The sequence below is a fragment of the Pongo abelii genome, chromosome 10 (genome assembly GCF_028885655.2).
Source record: "Pongo abelii isolate AG06213 chromosome 10, NHGRI_mPonAbe1-v2.0_pri, whole genome shotgun sequence".
NCBI classification, from domain to species: Eukaryota; Metazoa; Chordata; class Mammalia; order Primates; family Hominidae; genus Pongo; species Pongo abelii.
In genome coordinates this window covers 69,649,021-69,669,555 of record NC_071995.2, presented here as the reverse complement: position 1 = coordinate 69,669,555, position 20,535 = coordinate 69,649,021, and the positions used below count along the sequence as shown (strand labels likewise).

The window sequence follows — 20,535 nt, the reverse complement described above, 5'->3', positions numbered from 1 at the left end:
GATTGTGGCAAAGGATATCTGTTAAATGCATAGAGAAAATAAATTATGAAAGTTTGATGAATTGATTAAATCAGAGAACTAGGTACTTTTTTTTTTTTTAGCAGTCCATTAAGGTGGAAGTTTAAAGATTTATATCTTTTCAGCCAATTAATATTTTCTTCATCAGTCAGTGAGTTTGGTTGCTTCTCTATATTAAATGATACGACTATTGTGGAACACATTAGAAGATATAAAGCCTCTTCCTAAAAGAAGTATATAGCCTAGTCAGAAGATAAAATCTATACATTTGTCATAATTATTAAACATACAAGGCCATATAACTGTGTGTTAGTATATAGTCTAAATTGTATGCTACGTAAAAGAGACTAGGGCCAGGCACAGTGGCTCACGCCTGTAATCCCAGCCAAGGAGGCCGAGGTGCGCGGATCACCTGAGGTCAGGAGTTCGAGACCAGTCTGGCCAACATGATGACTCCCCTTCTCTACTAAAAATACAAAATATAGCCGGGTGTGGTGATTCACGCCTGTATTCCCAGCTACTCGGGAGGCTGAGGCATGAGAATCGCTTGAACCCGGGAGGCGAAGGTTGCAGTGAGCTGAGATCACGCCATTGTACTCCAGCCTGGATAACAGAGTGAGACTCAGTCTCAAAAAAAAAAAAAAGTGAGACTCAGTCTCAAAAAAAAAAAAAAAGAGACTAGGATCTGTGATTTATAGAATTATTTGATACAGGCCATGAACCCAAAGGGAAGAGATTATTATAGATTGGCATCATCAAGGAAGTCTTCATAGAAGAATGGGGACCTGGAACTAGATGTTGAAGCATGGCTATCAATATGACAAAGTGGGTCTCGTCAGAGATGGGGGTGGACCCTTGTCTTATTTATCATTTTACTCCTAAGGGCCTGTAAGGATGTCTGGCAAATTATTAAGTGCTTATTAAATACCCAGTGAAGGAAGGAAATAAAAGAAAGGACATTATTGTTAGGGGAGTTAAATAAACAAAAAGCAACAGGTAGAAGGGAATTTATGCAATGGATTTGAAGTGTGATTGGGAAAAGGGATAGGTCTTATCAGACTGAGAATTCTGTGCTGGACAATAGTAGTGATTAAGCTTGATAAGTAGAATGATACTTGATTTTCAAGAATCTTGAAAATGTGATAGACTTGACGGCAGTAGAGGTTCTTTAAGAAAGAGAATGTGCTTGAAGAGAAATTATACCAATGGTAGGAAAACCAACCAGAAGCTGATGGCAGTAACTGAAGTACAAGAAAAGTATTCTGGGAAGGAGGATATTAGAGATATTTTAAGTTATCACATGGAAATACGTGGGAGTGAGGCGGGGGCGTTGCAGATTAAATGTCAGGGAAGAGGAGAAGGAGTAAACAAAGATTTCAGGGTTTTGAGACTGGGAAAAGGAAAGTGTCATTAATAGAAAACTGGTAAGTTGGGAAGACTGATTTTGATGGTAGGAGTAGTATTTGTGATTGTAATTGGTCATTCAAGTGGAAATGATTGTTGGTGGTAGGAAATAAGGAAGTGGACCTTGGCCGTGCGTCGTGCCTCACATCTGTAATCCCAGCACTTGATAATCTGCTGAGACAGGTGGATCACTTAAGGTCAGGAGTTTGAGACCAGCTTGGTCAACATGGTGAAACCCTGTCTCTACTAAAAATACAAAAACTAGTTGGGCATGGTGGTGTGTGCCTGTAATCCCAACTACTCGGGAGACTGAGGCAGGATAATTGCCTGAACCCGGGAGGCAGGGGTTGCAGTGAGCCGAGATCGTGCCACTGCACTCCAGCCTGGGCAACAGAGCAAGACTCCGTTTCAAAAAAAAAAAAAAGGGAAGTGGACCTTAATTGGACAATTATCAATACATAAGTGGATTTGAGTGTTATTCACATAGAAGTTACTGTGTTACAGGGTGCTTTACAGTTTTTATAATGTGCTTTTGAAGTAAATTATGCAGTAGTTGAGGCTATGAGATATTTTTTCTAAGGAAATGAGATTTAAAAGCATAACAGTAAGGAGTAAAAGGGAGAGTAGAGTCATTAAAATGGGACTAAGAGGAAATTTAAACAATCTATTGGAAGCAGAGGCAAGAAGAAATTAAAAAGAAGGGAAAGAACACTGTCAAATGTTAAATAAAATGAAGGTAGAGGTGAGCTTTTATGTTTGGTTAGATATGAGTCCTTATGAATGCACTTCAAGAGCACAGTTTCAAAGTGATTGCATTCACTTTTAAACTCCACAGATCTGGGAAGTTGTGGTACCATTGGGTAAGGAGGAAATGGTCACAGCTGGGCAAAGTAAAACATTGTACCGTTTAGTAAGTAGCAACAAGATCAAGAAAGAACTCTTTACAAGGGGAAAAGTGTGTTTTGATGGAGTAAGGAAAGGATCTAGTTTGGAGAGACATTCAAATGGCTGTGGGGCGGCAGAGCACGACCTCCTTTGCAGTGGTCAGGGAAAGATGAAAAGATAATTTATTCTGTAATTTTTTTTTTGAGATGGGTTTTAAAGAATTTAGGATAATTGCAGAGATACTTGTTTAAATGAAAACACTGATAGATGCAAAAGCTCATATGGGATGGCTTTATTCTTACCAGGAAAGTTGAGGGTAAGGAATTGAATTTTAGGATTTTGGAGGTTACTTGAATTACTTCCTTTGAGTAAAAGCCAGAAGCTCAGTAAAGGTGAATAAGATGATGGATGGGTAATCAAAGGGAGGGGTCATCTTTTCTCATTGGTCTCTCAGAGTTGAAGTAACACAGTCAAATATTTCATTTTTATGATTGACATGATTCATGTTGTTGTGATGTTTTTGGGTAGATGCAGTGAAAGCTTGCACAGATGAGAGCCTTACTGTTGAGGAAAGAATAGAGGCCTGCCTTCCACTTTACACAAACATGATTGCTCTGCACCAACTCCTGGAGAGGTACAACTTAATTGCCAAGCAGCTAACCGTATATTAAAAAGTGATCTTTTCATGTCTTTAGCCTTTTTTTTTTCTCTTTTGTTAAGGTATGAGGCTGCAATGGAGCTTTGTAAATCTTTATTGGAATCATGTCCCATTAACTGCCAGTTGCTGGAAGCCCTTGTTGCATTATATTTGCAAACAAATCAGCATGACAAAGCCAGAGCAGTGTGGCTTACTGCATTTGAAAAAAATCCTCAGAATGCAGAGGTTTTTTATCATATGTGCAAATTCTTCATCTTACAGGTAAAAAATGATGCATAATTCTTAAATATGATGCTTTTATGTTTCAGATTTTGCTATTGGCCTCACCAGAAAGTGTTTCCTGGTCCTTTTACCCTTTGCAAGCTGTGTTAGGTGTTCCTTCTCTCTCTGCCATAGCACTTACTACAGTGCTTTGTAATTTTATTCCTAGCTGCTTTAATATATACTTTACTAAACTTCTTGAAGGCAAGGAACATGTTTACTCATATTTGCAGCCCAACGCCTACCACAGTGCTGGATGGCTAATACATAATTGGTGGATGAAATGTGAGCTTGTGGTAATACTAGAGGTTAAGCTGTTTAATTGTTAGTTGAACTTAATTCAGAGAGTAAAATATAATAAAAGTTTTCTGAGTATGTCTCAAACTTATCCCCTGTGCCCCTTACCCACCCAAGAAACTTAATCTAATTAGTACTTTTTTAAGGCCTTTTTTCTCCCTTGTGACATTTTAATTAAACATTGTAAGCCTGATATATATCCCCCTCCCTCTTTTTAAAATAGAATCGAGGCGATAATCTTCTTCCATTTTTGCGGAAATTTATTGCATCCTTCTTTAAACCGGGGTTTGAGAAGTATAATAACTTGGATCTGTTTCGGTAAGTTGTAGAATTCTTAGTTTGTAGAGGAATGAGCAATAGCACAGTTCAGTGGAAAGATTACAGTTTTTTTCTTATATGATGACATTTTAGACTGACTTTTTAGTACTTGAGTACCCACTTAACAGAATACTCGAAACAGAATAAATAGAACAATAAAAATGGAGGCAAGATGGAAAATTCTTTAACATTCTTTGGATTAAACACACTGTACAAAGTAAGGCATATATTAACACCATAGTAACTCATTCTTTTACTTTATCGTTATTGTTGTTAATTTTAGTACTTAATATTATAGCACTTAATTATCCCAAGGCAATCTCAGTGATTTTTTACAAAATATATTTTCATTTATTTGATAGGTCATCAAAGTGAATATAAATAATATGCCTTTTTCTTTTTTTAATTCTGAAGAGAACTGCTGTAGCCTCTGAAATGTTACGGAGTAAGAAGCTTCAGAGGATTCTTTTCTCAACCATTAATTTCTTAATAGCTCATATAGAGCTGTGCTTACTGTCTTTCCTGAGAGTTCCTATTCCAACAATAAGAGGTCATGGCAGATTTTGAATAATGATTTTTTGGGGGGAGGCTCTTAAAATTATCTTTCCTTTGTCCTCCTCATCTCTTTATGGGGTTAGCAAACTTTTTTCTTAAGAGCCAGAAAGTAAATATTTTAGGTTAGCAGGCCATGTGGTCTATTACCACTACTCTACTATGTTGCTTTATTGAGAAACCAGCCATAGATGAAATGTAAATGAATGGTTATGACTGTGTTCCAGTACAACTGTTTACAAAAATAGGCATGGTTTGCCGATCCTAAGTAAAGCAGCATCAAAAGGAAAATATTTTATCATGACATACTCTATTATTTTGTATTAGGAAGAACAAGAGAAGAAAGACCTAAGCTGAATATCTCCCCAAAAAATTTCTTGTAGAAAATACAGATGAGTGAAAATAGAATCTTAAAGCCCAAATTTTGTTAAGTAAGTGATCTATCCAACCTAGAACTTGTGTTTTGTTTTGTTTTGTTTTAATTTTATTTTAAGAGACGGAATCTCGCTCTGTCTCCCAGGCTGGAGTGCAGTGGTGCGATCTTGCCTCATTGCAAGCTCCGTCTCCCAGGTTCAAGCAATTCTGCCTCAGCTTCCCGAGTAGCTGGGATTACAGGTGCACACCCCACGCCCAGCTCATTTTTTTTAATTTTAGTAGAGACAGGTTTCACCGTGTTACCCAGGATGGTCTCGAACTCCTGAGCTCAGGCAATCCGCCTGCCTTGGCCTCCCAAAGTGCTAGGATACAGGTGTGAGCCACTGCGCCCGGCCCACCCTAGAACTTGTTGTGAACATGGCAGTTTTATTTAAGATTTGGGGACACTATTCCCTCCCAGACTTGAGTCTTTATATATGTCCTCTTATGGTAGCCAGTTTATTGCCATAGCGATTTTAGTGCCCTTCCCAAAGGGCCCTTCTTTCTGCTCTGTTACATCCAGATTAATATTTACAAATAATTAGAAATGAAATAATTTTAAATGCAAATTAATATAAAATAATTAAACTTCCATAAGAGATTTAGAGATTTTTCAGCTTCTCCATACTCAGTTTCTTCCTCGTTTAAATTAGTTTGCTTTAACATCTCAAGCTCAGGCAAAGGACTAATTCAAGGCTGAACCAAACTGTTTAGAGACTTGCTGGTTCTGGTCTTGGGCACAGAGATAATTGGTTTAGTTTAAAAGAAAATGCCACCAATTTCTGCCTTGGTAACTAATCAAAGATCTTCAGATCTTCTTGATGCCAGCTTAATTAGGCAGAATAAATAAGCATCAATAAAAATTTGAAAATGAGTTGTCTCCAAATATATTCTCATTACTAAGTCATCTTTATTAAATTCTTTTGTGGAAATAGTCATAATTCACTGAGACTTAAGAGAAAAAGGTATCCTGTTTATAGCTTATTTAGACAATAGTGAAACTGTTGGTTATACAGAGATTGTGCATTTCTGTTAATTTAGAAAGTCTTTTTCATCAGATATTAAGAGAATGACAATAGATGAGACAATTTTTGGCATTGCCATACTTGTTGTATATTGATACAAGTTTTTTTAATTCATAAATTGTCAATGTTTATTAATAGGAGACATCTGCTCTTAATTGGTTCAAAATACTTTTAAAATTTCGTGAGTAGAAATTGTTAAACAAAATACTTAGCACTATAATTTTTACCTGGAGTTGAATTCTGTCAACTCTCTATGTGACATTTAGTATAAAGATGGCAGGCAGAAAGAACTAGATAGGGTAATTTGCATGTGTTTCAAGTCAATTTGAAGATTAAGTAGATAGGCAGAAAAATTAATTTGGGGATTTCATTTACTTTAGTAAAGTTAAACTAGGAATTATAGTCTTAAGTAGATTAGATTTGAAGTCATCTCTTCTGACCATCTCAGTTTTCAGTGAGGAAGTTAAGGGATTAACTCACGGTAATGTAGCTTGTCTTGGCAAAGTCAGGATGATAACCTAACTTCTAGATGTTCTGTTTCTTCTCTTTCTTGTGTTTGCCCCCCATACAGCCCATCTAATTCATTAAGACTTGTTCCCTTGCAATTATTTAAAAATTTAAGACCAATAGTTATACTAGATTGTCATTTTTGCGATCAATGTATTTCCTTTAAAAACATTGTTCTTAAAGATGGTGGTAAGTATCATACACACAGATTAAAATACATTGGAAGGAAAATGGACTTAGTCAAGTAGAATTCTATACTGATTGACTTCTTAAGAGTCACTGGGATTGACTTAGAATCCCAGTAAGTATTGTGGCTTTTCAAGAAGGGGCTATAATTTGTAATTATTTCCCAACCTTATTTGATCATAGATCTTTTGACAGGTACCTTACAGGCTAATGTGTTATAGAATACACTTTGATATCATGTCTAAAATTAAACTTAAATGGGTTGTATGTGTGTATGGCTATATGTGAGAGAGATTACTTTCAGATATAAGGTTTAGTAAATCTTTTTTTTAAGAAAGGGTCTCACTTTATAACATGGGCTGGAGCACAGTGGTGTGATCTCAGCTCACTGCAACCTCTGCCTCCTGAGTTCAAGCTATTCTCCCACCTCAGCCCGGGAGTAGCTGGGACTACAGGTGTGCATCACCACACCTGACTAATTTTTGTATTTTTTTGTAGAGATCTTGGGGTTTCACCCAAGTTGTTAGCCAGGCTGATCTTGAACTCCTGACCTTAAGTGAACCACCCGCCTCAGCCTCCCAAAATGCTGGGATTACAGGTGTGAGCCACAGCCCCAGGCCTTGTAAATCTTTTTTTTAACAAGAAAGTACAGATTTCATTGGAAAATTTCAGATACTTGGTAGACTCATTTGTTCTTTTTAAACTAAGTTTAATTAGAGGATTATGGTGTTTTGTTTAATCTTGGGGATAGAATAAAAAATTCATTTTAGGAGGAGAGTTTTTCATATAGGTATAAAATAATAAAACTGTGGCCAGGCGCAGCGGCTCATGCCTGTAATCCCAGCACTTTGGGAGGTTGAGGCAGGAGAATTACTTGAGTCCAGGAGTTCAAGACCAACCTAGCCAACATGGTGAAACACCCATCTCTATTACAAATACAAAAATTAGCTGGGTGTGGTGGTGCATGCCTGTAGTCCCAGCTACTTGGGAAGCTGAGACATGAGAATCACGCCACTGCACTCCAGCCTCGGTGACAGAGCAAGACTCTGTCTCAAAAACAAACAAACAAACAAAAGCATTTTGAGTAATGTGTAATCCTAGAGATGTGACCAAAGAAGTATGGTATGCATATGAAAAGAAAGTCTCATTGCTTTCTAAAAAATATTTCAATGAAATTTAAGTGAAACTAATGATTTTAAAAAATATGTGTGTAATTCATGTGTGTGTAGGTGTAATTTAAAACAATATTTGGATTTTTTTTTTCAGGTATCTCTTAAATATTCCAGGACCAATTGACATTCCATCTCGTTTATGTAAAGGGAATTTTGATGATGATATGTTTAACCACCAAGTTCCTTATTTGTGGCTGATTTACTGGTGAGACATCCACTGTGGAGAGATATTGCATACTAGGCCTGCATTTGCTATTTATTACTGAATTACACTGTGTTTGTTATAATTAACTTGATGTTAAAGTCATTGAAGCACAATTGAAGAGATGCTGAGGTTTAATATATACTAGAGAAGAAAGGTCAAAAGAGGATTCTATTTTAATAACATCTGTAATGTTTAAAATACTTTGTCATTCCTTCACCTGATGGAAATGAATGATAGACATATGTTTTTCCTTCATTTATTAAACAGCCTTTGTCATCCTCTTCAATCAAGTATTAAAGAGACAGTGGAGGCATATGAGGCAGCATTAGGGGTGGCTATGAGATGTGATATAGTACAGAAGATATGGATGGAGTAAGTTTAGTTTTTCTTGATAAGAATGGGATTTGGGGATAAAGGGGTATGATTGGGAAAGGGGTGATCAGCTTTCTTGGTGAGAGAACTACTGTCTTAGTTATTCTAAATTATAATATTTTTCTTTTGGCAGTTATCTTGTCTTTGCGAATAATAGAGCTGCTGGATCCAGAAACAAAGTTCAAGAATTCAAATTTTTTACTGATTTAGTGAATAGATGTTTGGTTACAGTCCCTGCCCGATACCCCATTCCTTTTAGCAGTGCTGATTACTGGTCCAACTATGAATTTCATAATAGGGTAAGAACTCAAAACTTTTTTCTTTAGATGTTTGTGTAAAACAAAGAGACTTTAAAAATGATAGCAAAACTCCTGTTTTATATCAAGAGAGCTTTTCCTAGGACTACTTTCTTAACATTCACTATTATTCTTGACTGTGTTTCTTATTTATCTATTCAGAGTCTAGCAATAGAGCCCTTTAAGGCTCAATTAAAATGTGCATCAATTATTATGTTATGGTTATGAAAATTTAACATTTGAAGCAAAATTGAAGGGATATTAAGGTGTAATACATATTAATGAAAAAACATGTCAAATAAAAGATTCTATTGTAATACCTGTAATGTTTTGCTTGAGTAGTTGAAAATTCTACTGAATGAAAAATTTAGTAACTTCAAAATAAATAAGAATGGACTTATACATTGTAGCTGCTCTTTTTGTTAGTATTTTGTCAAGCAAATATAGCTATACACAAGGCATAAGAAAGTTTAAAATTAGGTGCTGCTTATAATTCTAAAAGTAGAATCTAATTAATGATATAGTTTTGTGATTATCTTTTTAAAAAATTTTTTTTCAGACACCACTTTTATTCAGTGCATTATAGGCTAAAAAGCTCCTTGCTAAAGCTCATTGTAGACTAAAACATATGTATGTTTTATTTATTTATTTTTGGTGGGGTGGTTTTGTTGCTAATCAGGATAACCAATTATTATGCTTTGTACTTCTATGCCATTCTTTATCCCAGGATCTCAAACCACTTTATGGACATTAAGTCATTTACACACGGGCATTCCATGAGCAAGATGTGGCAGGTATTATTAGCCCTATGACTTGCCGAGCTATACAGCAAGTAAAGGTAGACTCAGGAATGAAAACCCAGGCTCCTGGCTTCTTGTCAGTGTTCTGCCCATGGCTCTCATCGCTAGACCATATTTCCTAATTCATATTTGGAAAGTCACTAATAAAATTAATGGTAGGAACTGTAACTCACAACATCATACATTATTATAATTTATAATTCATATCTTAAAGACCATTTTGGTTTTCGTGTTAAAACACATAGGTAATTGGATTTCACATTTTGGTTGCATTCATTTTTCGCCCCCCTCAACCTTTACAGGTTATTTTCTTTTATTTGAGCTGTGTTCCAAAGACCCAGCATTCCAAAACCTTGGAACGGTTTTGTTCAGTTATGCCAGCTAATTCTGGACTTGCATTGAGGTAAGAAAAAGTAACATTCTTTTGGTCCTCTGCCTAATGGAATAGGCTCTTTATATAAGATTATTCTTGAAAACTTGATAAAAATAGTCTGTTGTTCCACTATGTCCTCATGAATATATACTACTTAATTTCAGAGTTGTTAAGCTAATATTTAGCTATTCATTCAAAAGTCAGTGTAAAAATTCTGGTCGCTTCAGAAAACTTTAGGTTACAAAGGGGCAAATAATTCCATTCAAGTAAAGTTCATCTGTGTTCCCTAAACACACACCATCTGTCCTCAGCATGTGCATTATAAGCAGTAAGCTTGTTTTCCATGGCAAGGGAATATTATTTAAGAGGTTTTCATATTTTCACCTAGGTCAGTTGCTCTCAAATATTGGCAAACATTAGAATCTCCTGGGATGCTCATTTAAAATGTAGATTCCTGACCTTGAGCCCTCACACCACATTTTTGAAGCACTGATTAGGGATTTCATATATTCAATCAGAACGAGATTTCTCAGCCTTTCTTTGTAGTTTCTCTGCTCTGATACAGCAAACCCACTTTCATCCACAAGAATTATGCTTTTTAATTCAAAAAGGTACCCTGCATGCTAATGCATTGGCTTCCACTTGTGCAGTCATTCCCACTGCATCAGTTGTATCTTAACGTTTTATGGATCATAAGATGCCTAAAATATTTATGAAATGTTCCCTTATGTTTTAAAGGATTTACATTTCATTTAGCATGTTTGTGGGGAAAATCGTATAAAAGTTTAAAAACTGAAGTTGAGACAAACATAATGGTAGTATTTTACAGTTTTCTTAGCAAGCCTGCCAATCTGTAGAAGCTCATTACAGAAATGTTAATTATGAAACACCTTTGATAAAACGTGAAATAGAAAATGTGGTCATATTTTGAGATTATTTTCTATTGTGATAGGCATTTTAGAATATAGGTAGTTTACTTGTTTATTTTGTTGGTAAATCCCTACCTCTGTGTTTTGATACTTATTTCCTCTGGTCATCCCTGTTCTTTTTTTCCAGGAGAATAAAGAACTTTAATAGTTACTATACATGCATTTTAGTTCAAGAAACATTCAAGATTGATCATACTCTAAGAAAGAAAAATACCAGGAAATTGCGTTACTAAAAAGCCATTACTTTAAAAAAAAATTGGGGTGGGAAACAGGGACTTATTTGGAGGGAATGCTTTCATGTCCTATAGAAATACATGGACCTTAGTGTAGTTTGGTAAGATGAGCATAGATCTTGACTTGACCTCTTCGTAGTTTGCATATTCCTGTCCCAGGGTAATTTTTGTAAGAGGCATTCTAAAATATTTGCTGGGTAGTCTTGATGGAATTTAACTAATCAAAAATTTATACTTCGTCATTGTGCTCATAGAGCACATTTGGGGTTCGCTATACTTGCAATGCTTTGTTCATTTTCCTTGAATGTACTTTACAGGTTACTTCAACATGAATGGGAAGAAAGCAATGTTCAGATTCTGAAACTTCAAGCCAAGATGTTTACATATAATATCCCAACATGCCTGGCCACCTGGAAAATGTAATGCAACAATCATGTACATGTTTTTATAGCTATTGCTTTTATTTATAAGGTTTGCTCCAGACAGGTAAATCTGAAATGACGTCTATATATATATATATATATATATTTTTATTTTTTTCCCGGACAGATTGCTACTCTTAATTTAGATTTGTTTTTAGCATTTACTGAGGTTTAATGAGAGTGAGTACTCATTAAGAATTGCCTCTAAAAGCAAAAAGCATAGATTTTTAAATTTCTTTGAAGGAGAACATTTAGGTAACAGTACTGTTATCAAACAAATCTGCCACAGACATTTTAAGACCACCTCTTTTGAAATGGTGGTGTGTCTACCCTGTTGTAGTCTGATTTCTTCTTTCTTTTAAAGGTGTTAGTGTTAGGTATTTTTGACTAGTAATTATGAGGTGTTTTTTTTTGTTGTTGTTGTTATTTTTTTTTCCTCCCGTGAACGTTATTTATGTTCAAAACACTGGTCTGCTTTTTTCTTGTAAAGTTGATAAAAATTGTTGAATTTTTCTTTTCACTATAGGTTTTCCTCCTTGGAAGTTTAGCCTGTTAACTTTCAGGAAGTTTTGTACTCAGATTCCCACAGTCAGTATTCTGCCAGTGGTGGTCTTTCATTTTGTTCAAAGATATATAAATTTTTCTTTTCCTTTTTCTATATTTCTTTTTTTCTTTTTTTTTTCTCTTAGAGCCATTGCTGCTGAGATTGTTCTAAAGGGACAAAGAGAGGTAAGCCATGGTTGAATCTCAGATGGGTCACTTTTAAAAAGTTTTTCTGCCCCTTTTGTTGACTTCTCAATTTAAAAGAATTAAAGCGCAGAAGTTAACATTTCATGCACACTAAGAACCAGGTGGGGAAACAAAAGTAGTTAACATTTTAAGAGCACCAAATATTCAGAAACTCCAAAACTCAGCATAACCATTTTGTCTCAGATGTTACTGTGAATTACCATTCTTTAAACAGATGGAATTATGAAGGTGTTTTTCATTATATTTTCTGATGGAATTGTGTCTATATCTATCTTACAGGTCCACCGTTTATATCAGAGAGCCTTACAGAAGTTACCTCTTTGTGCATCACTGTGGAAAGATGTAATGCTTTTTATCTTTTATTTTATCTCGATGTTTTCCTGTAAATTTTCTGCATGTGCCATATCCATTGATGTGGTAATGCTCAAACTCTAGCTAAGTCTTACTTCTATGCTTCCCTGTCTTTTACAGCAACTCTTGTTTGAAGCATCAGAAGGAGGTAAAACTGATAACCTGAGAAAACTAGTTTCCAAGTGCCAAGAGATTGGAGTCAGCCTAAATGAGCTCTTAAATTTAAACAGTAACAAAACAGAAAGCAAGAATCACTGAACACTGGGTGCAGTCAGTTCTAAGTCCTTATAATAATTGCCAAAATTATTTGAATGATTCTTCAAGATTAGGCTGATCCCTGGCTAAGGTCTGTGTAAGGCAGACAAGCGTTATTGATCATATCAAGTTCCCTACAATATCCTGTCCTCAAAACCGGAAGCAATGAACATGATCCTCTTCGGTTGGATAAATGAACTTCCTGTTTGGCCTGCTTCTAGGCCCTGCCAGATTCTCATAACATCATATACGTAAGTATAGTTCCTCAAAGTGACTGACATTTATTTTAATTTTGTTTTTTGTTTTTTTTTATTTTCTCCCCCATTCCTTTATTTTGTGTTATTCCTGATTCACTTGACACTCTCTGATGCCTGAGAGATTCCTGTTTGGGATTTAATATCCAGGGCTGTGTTTACAGTAAAAAAGCAGGCAGTCCCTTTTAGTTTTTCCTTTTTAAATTTTTTTGAGATTCTTCATTTCAGGATTTAAAACTATAGCAGTCCATCTTAAGGAAAGTGTAACTGCCATGGCCACAAGTCTGCTAGTTGCACTTGAATGCTCTATCAGGGTTGTTTATTACCCTTTCTACGTTCTGGACTCCTTGCCGAGACTGTTTAACTTGAAGATTAAAGAAACTATTGCAAATGCCAGTGCATCAGAACCTAAGAGTGGTCAAATATTATGTGCAATTTTTTTGTAAAGAAATTTTAATTTATAATAAAGTTTAACAGTTTAAAGAACAGTTAATATTTGAACTGCTTTGTATTGAAATACTACTTTGTAGTATTAAAATTGTTTATATACTTTTTTAATATAAGTTAACTTTCTAAAAACTCTTGCTGTCTTTATTCACTTTTCACACTGGTGGGAAAGGGTTGAAGTCAGAGATACGGATATTCACCATAACTTATAGCAATACTTTTTTATCTTGAAACTGCTTTCCCATTAAAAAAAAAATTTAATGACTTTTTAATTCATGAGAAGATGGATACTGTTGTGAGGACAGGGAACAGAGAGGTTTGCACTACCATTAAATTCCTTGTTCTCAAATTCTCAGTGTTTAGAAAGTGCCTCCCAACTGTAGTTTGAATGATTTGCCTAGTGACATGCCATCTTATGTCGAATATCAGTGTGATTGAATGCAAAGGAGACCTTGCTTTTTATTTTGTTTTCAGTTTATATTTGGTGGTTTTAACCTTGGCAGGAAAAATGTTAATGACACACACACACGGCCACAAATCTGATCTTACAGCTACATGTGCTTGAACTGTTAGAGGCAGAGCAGCAACCCCATGAAATACTAGGAAACTTGTACGTGTTTACATTTGTATAATGCTCACTAAAAATAGAACCATATTTTGAGTCCCTATTCTGTGCCTACCAGACAGGGTGATTTGGCTAGTAAGTGCTGTTTGATGGGGTCAAGAATGGAATCCATTTGTCTAGTGTCTTTCATTTAATCAAAAAGAAAGCTGGAGGCTTACTGGTTTTTCCCTAAAACCAGAAAAATGTGGGTGGAAAATAGTAACCCTAGAGGAATAGATATCTACTCACTGTATGCATTTAACTTTATATAACTTTGAAAGCTTTTCCTCCTCTGATTTTTTGAAAACAGTTGTTAGGTACTTAGTAAAATATTTCCAGTGTGTGCCTCCATACATAGTGTAACAGTTTTTATGTTAACTGAAATGTCTCAGTAGTTTTTAGGAGACAGTGCTAAGCTTGAACTTTTGTTGCATTAACATTTTCATCAGCAGTAACTATTTTGTCTCTGTCTCTTTTTTAATGAGTTCTTTGCATTGGTGTATGTAGAACTCCACTCAGTGCATGCAGTCACAGGGTCCATCCATGGAGGCTGTACACTAACAACTCTAGGGATGGCCATTCACATGTTCCGCACAGTCATGTAGGAATAGGCCCTGTTTCCTCTTTGATCCGTTGTCATATTGCTATTTAAAGGTATCTTATACAAATGATATTGCCTTAAAGATAAATTCTCATATCTTTTCCTGTCAGTTTATAAACTCAACTTTAACCTTCACGTTAAAAAAAAATCACACACACTGCTTAAGGGTGAGGTATATGTTCCTGTCATCCTTCCATTATCAGTTTTACTTTTTTTTTTTAATGAAGTGCTTTCAGTACATGATAATTAAAGTATTAAACAAATTTGGGTTAAAGTTTTTATGGTTATTGTAGAAACATGAATATAAAAAGATTTCACATACTGTGTGACTAAAGTCTTTCTTTTGGACAGAGAAAAGACTAGTCATTGAGAACTGCAGTCCCTTGTATCCGCCACCCCTGCTGGGGGACAAAACATGAACACAAAAGAGGCCTTTTTAGGCTGTGAGATTTTATCTCTGATAAAGGAAATGGAGTGGTAGATGATGATGTATTTTTATGTGTTTTTGTTCATTTTAGAGAACAGCCTAATATTTCTATTTGCCTTTTAACGGAAAGTGGACCTTGTAACATTGTTTTTCACTCGATTATCTAAGGCGGTTTGCTTTCAATTAAAGGGTGTATAAACCTACATCATAAAGTAAGCAAGAATCTCCAGGTGCAACATCTAAGAGCTAAAGGCACTAAGCAGACAAGAAAAAAGTGATTAAGACTGACAACAAATGTAGAGGGACTTTATTGAAGATTGTAGTTCAAATATTTATTTTTCAAGGTTGTTGAAAAAGTAGGAACATGTGGCTAGAATACAAAGCAGGGCCAATATTCTTGGTTAAAGCTGTCATGTGTTCACAGATAAGTCCTAATTTCCTCAAGTCTGCTTTCATGTCTATGTTAACATTAATGTGAGGGAAGAATGGGGAAATACAATTTTAGTGACCTTTCAGGTTTGAGGATTATGCCTGCAGGTGTATCATTGCCGTTTAGTGCATATTAGCAGTAATTATTATACAGAACATTTTGAACAAGAGCTGGTCAAGAAAGGCAAGCTTCTGATGAACATTTCTAATATTGTTTCTTTTTTGTTCAAAATTAGGACTGTATCTTTCCAAGCTGTGATGCTTCTTAATGCAGGTGTTAGAGTCAAGCTGAAAAAGAGCTTTTTCTTTCTTTCATCTTTTTGGGGGATAGAGGGGTTTATTCCATATGCCACCAGAATGCTCCCTTTCTACAGGTGTTCCATCTTTCTACGTGCTGTTCCGTCCTGTCCTCATTCCCATCTTCCACCATCATTCACATAACCTTCCTCACTACTTTTTCAGTACTACTTGATTTAGATTATGATAAATGTGAAAAGATTTTTCAATTTTTTCTGACATCTTTGAGGTAGATAATGGAAACTTGCCTCTGTCTTCCACAGATGGCAAAATGGATATAGAGTTTGTCTCCACTTCTCATTTGGTGACCTTCACAAGAGGGACCCCACAACATGTTTTTCAGAAGCCTCATGAAGAGAATCAGGCATTTTTTTCATTTCAGAATCCATTTGAGTTCTGTGCTAGGCAATCTCAATACAGAGAAGAGTAAAGGGATCCCCTTTTACATTCTAACAGAAGCGGAATGTATGCCAAGGAAGCATCTGCAAAGGGTATCTATCCTAACTTGAGTTAGAAGTTGGGAAAGGCTTCCTGAATGGAAGTGAATCATTGGGCTAAGGGATAAAATGGAGGAAAAGTTGAGATCAATAATATTTTCAAAAATTGTGTCACTTCTATCTGTACATTTGGAAACCTGTGCCTTTTTTAAAAACGTTCTGAAAAGCTTTAACTTTCCAAATTCATTCACAACTGAAAATTCATTGAACATGGTAACAGATGTGTAAAACGCCATAGCAGCCTAACTGTTCAGAAGAGAGTGCCTTTGAGGGCACCCTGTGCTTCAAAATCCACATGAGCATGACTGACTAGGAGTAATCCTATTAGAAGACCAAGTTTAAATAGCCTTGATATCCAAAGTCTGATTGTAATTGCAGCTGCTGCTACTAGCTTTTACTTTTTTCCCTCCCTCTAACTTCTTGGGTAATGCATGAATAAAATGTTACTTTCAACATTTATTATCTACAGCTTGCAGAGCACTATTTCAATTCCAGTCTACATGGTTTTCCATTACTTTTTTTTTAACCTTTCCTATGGTGTTGATCCATTATGTTTTAAGAGTCATGGTTATTTTTCTGTTTATACAGAACTATCCAAAGATAGCCCAAAGTGGGCCAGGGTGGTGGCCCACACCTGTAATCCCAGCACTTTGGGAGGCCAAGGCGGGCGGTTCATGAGGTCAGGAGATCGAGACCATCCTGGCTAACACGGTGAAACCCCATCTCTACTAAAAATACAAAAAATTAGCTGGGCGTGGTGGTGGGCGCCTGTAGTCCCAGCTACTCAGGAGGCTGAGGCAGGAGAATGGCGTGAACCCGGGAGGGGGAGCTTGCAGTGAGCTGAGATGGTGCCACTGTACTCCAGCCTGGGCGACAGAGCGAGACTCCGTCTCAAAAAAAAAAGATGGCCCAAAGTGTCTTCACTGCTTTAAACTGATTTTTTCTATTTGACCCAATACCAGAGATGTTTGCAACCAATGTAAGGCTAATTAAAGCCAGGAATAAAATGATTCTGTTGAGGAACAATAACGAAAAAGTTTTAAGCTTAGAGGAATGTGTGCTTCCTAGTTTGATCAAGAACACAGAGGTTCCAGAATATCTGAAGCCAATACGACTCTTAAGTGGTGGGTGCTGTGATGGATCTGAATTTTCCCTCCAGTTTAAGAACAAAACAATACAAAACAGTGAATAGAATGTTAAGAATACGTGAGTTAATTGTATTTCAATTACCGTAGAATAACATGACTATGCAAGACTAATAAATTTTGAAGACTATCCAATCTATAAACAAATACGACTTTTCAAGGGCCATCTTCTATGAATTAAGTAAAATTTTAAATAAAACATGAAAACTATTTGCATAGCCTTTCTTAAAAAGTATATACATTTGCCTTTTGGGAATCTGAAAGCCTCAAGACTGATTATGAAGTCTGCTGAAATCAAAGGTAGGTTTACAATATTGTTTGGTCGATCAAGCAGCTTAGATCTTGCAAAAGTTCTTACCTAGCGAAAGTGAGCCATATGAAAGAGAATGATAGCCAACGGTGTAAAGGAGCTGAATCAATTAGGAAGAGTGATAGACTGGTGAGCTGTTTGCATTAGTGGACATAATCAGGACATCTGCTGCCAAGGCCAAAACAAACACTTAACTTGGCACATCATACAGTGAAATTTATGAGATTGCCAGGAGATCGATTTGGCATTTCATACTGGTTGAAATGGAGCCACAAAGAAATAGTTTCAGGAAATGGAGAAGTGTGAACTAATGTGAGTGATGAAAAAGCTACTGGGTATTAGATTCAGCTCTACCATAAATTAGCTGTGTAACTGTGACAGGCCATTTCACTGCCCCCTGTCTCTTTTTCTGCATCAAAATGGGGAAATACCTGTACTTACCTCAGGGGTGTTGAGATCAAATAATAGGAATTACCCTTAAAAAAAAGAAGTATTTTGAGTTTGGAATCGTGTTCCAAAATTTTGAAAGCAGAGATGCTACAAAATAATAGTTTGCTTTCTCTGGACCTAATTTCTTTTTTTTTTGTTTTTTGTTTTTTGTTTTCTGTTTTGAGACAGGGTCTCTTACCCAGGTTGGAGTGCAATGGTGCGGTCATGGCTCACTGCAGCCCCAACCTCCTGGGCTCAAGTGATCCTCCCACCTCAGCCTCATGAGTAGCTGGGATCACAGGCACACAGTACCATGCTTGGCTTTTTTTTTTTTTTTTTTTTTTGTATTTTTTGTAGAGACAGGGTTTCACTATATTGGCTAGGCTGGTCTTGAACTCCTGACCTCAAGCAGTCTACCTGCGTAAGCCTCCCAAAGTATTGGGATTACAGATGTGAGGCACCATGCCCAGCCCTGGACAGAATTTCTTTGCTTTCACTTGATGAAGAGCATATAACTCTACCAGCGCTCAAGCATGAATTAGTTGCTGTTTGTAAGAGAGACAACAGAAAATTGTAGTCTAGGCCAGGTACCATGGCTCAGGCCTGTAATACCTGCACTTTGGGAGGCCAAGACAGAAGGATTGCTTGAGAGCAGCCTGGGCAACATAGCGAGACCATGTTTCTATTTAAAAAAAAAAAAAAAAAAAGCTGCCGTCTAAATTCAGTGGCTGATTCCTGGCATTACAAAAATAACAGATAAAAATATCAGTTAAGAGATGGTTTTGAGACAGGCGTGGTGGCTCATGCCTATAATCCTAGGACTTTGGGAGGCCAAGTTAGGAGGATCTCAAGTTTAAGAGTTTGAGACCATCCTGGGCAATATGGAGAGACCTCATCTCTTTAAAAACACGGTCTTTAGGTTTTAAAGTCAAAAGGAATCAAAATTTAGTCTGCTTCTGTTTTCAGTTCTGAGGATTCTCAGCATGTTGGCTGGATTCTCTGTGGTGAAATAGAGGATAAAAACTACCCCTTAATTCAGTACTCAGAATTTAAGTGTGGAGAGTATCTTGATAATCCAAGCCACTTTCCACACTTTTTTGGAGTTGCCTATAAAAGGACATGAGAATATTGACCAATTAAGTTTACTTATTTTGTAGGCAGCAGTCAGAAAATGACCTAACCAGGCAAGAGGACTTGCATAGAGTTTGCATATAAGATAATCCTCTAGAAACATACTTTTAAGAGAAAAGAATTGCTGGGTTTTTTAAACCATAATTTTATCATAATTAGACCAAATTTGGCTGAAACTCTGGCCCAGTGGTGAAAAGAAAAATCACAGAATGCAGAACAAGGGGTAATTGGTAGTGTTCACTTGGTGATTAATGCTGTTCTAAATAAAAGTAATATCTAATTTGGGGGTGGGGAGGAAAGGATGTGAGTCAAAATAGCCAGTTGTAAAATCCAAGGCTTACAATTCAGTGTGAATGACCCTTTCTATATTAGGATTGACAGATGAAAATAGCAGTGGCTTAAAAGTTTAAGTAGGGTGGACCAGGGCTGACTGTATGATACTCCGCTGTAACAGAGACCTAGACACCTATCTGTTTGTCCTGTGTGACCTCCTTTCCCAAAAGGGGTGCTACATATGGTTGTGTTAGTCATGTCCTGTACAAGGACACATGGCCAAAAGGCTGAAATAGCAGGGGATGAAATTAATCCCATGATCAACTCATCAAGCACCCTAAGGCACTGGTTGAGTCAGCATGGAGGAAGGGTGGCCTTTTTAAAATTCACACAAAGGGACCATTAAGAACCCAAGTTGTATGGGGAGGGTTGGCGTTTTTCTAAATTGCACAACAGCACCACGTGGGCTGGTGGTCCTGATGATTCTAGATGGCTGCTCCACACCCAGGCTTTTTTGTTCACATTCTATTTAGCAGGAAGGAAAAATGAAGGGAAGCATGACCCGCCTCCCTTCTTAAGAGGACTCAGAAGCTGAACATGCCACATTTGCTTTTGTCCGATTGTTCAGAACATAAGACACATGGCCACTGCAAGGAGGCTGGGAAATGTCTTTATTTCGAGGAGCTATGTGGACCGCATAAATTCAAGTATGAAAGGGAATACGTATCTGAGGAACAACTAAATATCTGCCACACTACCATTGAGTGGAGTAAACAGACTATAAAGTGAAGTTAGTGGCTTCAGCCTAGCTTGTTTGGAGATCTAAAAAAGTTTTAAATAGTGAACCTCTAAAATCTCTTCTAGTTCTCTAATTCTACTCTATAATCTTGAGTTTGGAATAGGGAAGCTGAAAGCACATTTCCCAGACCTAGCTGGTCTGGAAATTTAATAAATGGTCATTTAATAACAACTAACACTTTGTTGAGATTTTAGTCTGTCACACCATTT

The 20,535-nt window shown here is 36.5% G+C and overlaps 1 protein-coding gene across 1 annotated transcript in view; it reads left to right on the top strand.

The window, feature by feature from the left end:
* The window catches only part of ZFC3H1 (zinc finger C3H1-type containing), a 54,439-nt gene extending 41,014 nt beyond the window's left edge, over positions 1–13,425 (top strand). Inside the window, exons 25-35 of the mRNA XM_002823519.6 lie at positions 2,836–2,941; positions 3,028–3,226; positions 3,747–3,841; positions 7,792–7,902; positions 8,170–8,274; positions 8,408–8,573; positions 9,673–9,773; positions 11,223–11,324; positions 12,017–12,056; positions 12,357–12,419; positions 12,549–13,425. Of these exons, the coding sequence (XP_002823565.1) occupies positions 2,836–2,941; positions 3,028–3,226; positions 3,747–3,841; positions 7,792–7,902; positions 8,170–8,274; positions 8,408–8,573; positions 9,673–9,773; positions 11,223–11,324; positions 12,017–12,056; positions 12,357–12,419; positions 12,549–12,686 (1,226 nt within the window). The 3' untranslated portion in view covers positions 12,687–13,425. The remainder of the gene's footprint in view (positions 1–2,835; positions 2,942–3,027; positions 3,227–3,746; positions 3,842–7,791; positions 7,903–8,169; positions 8,275–8,407; positions 8,574–9,672; positions 9,774–11,222; positions 11,325–12,016; positions 12,057–12,356; positions 12,420–12,548) is intronic.
* The last annotated feature ends 7,110 nt before the right edge of the window (positions 13,426–20,535 follow it).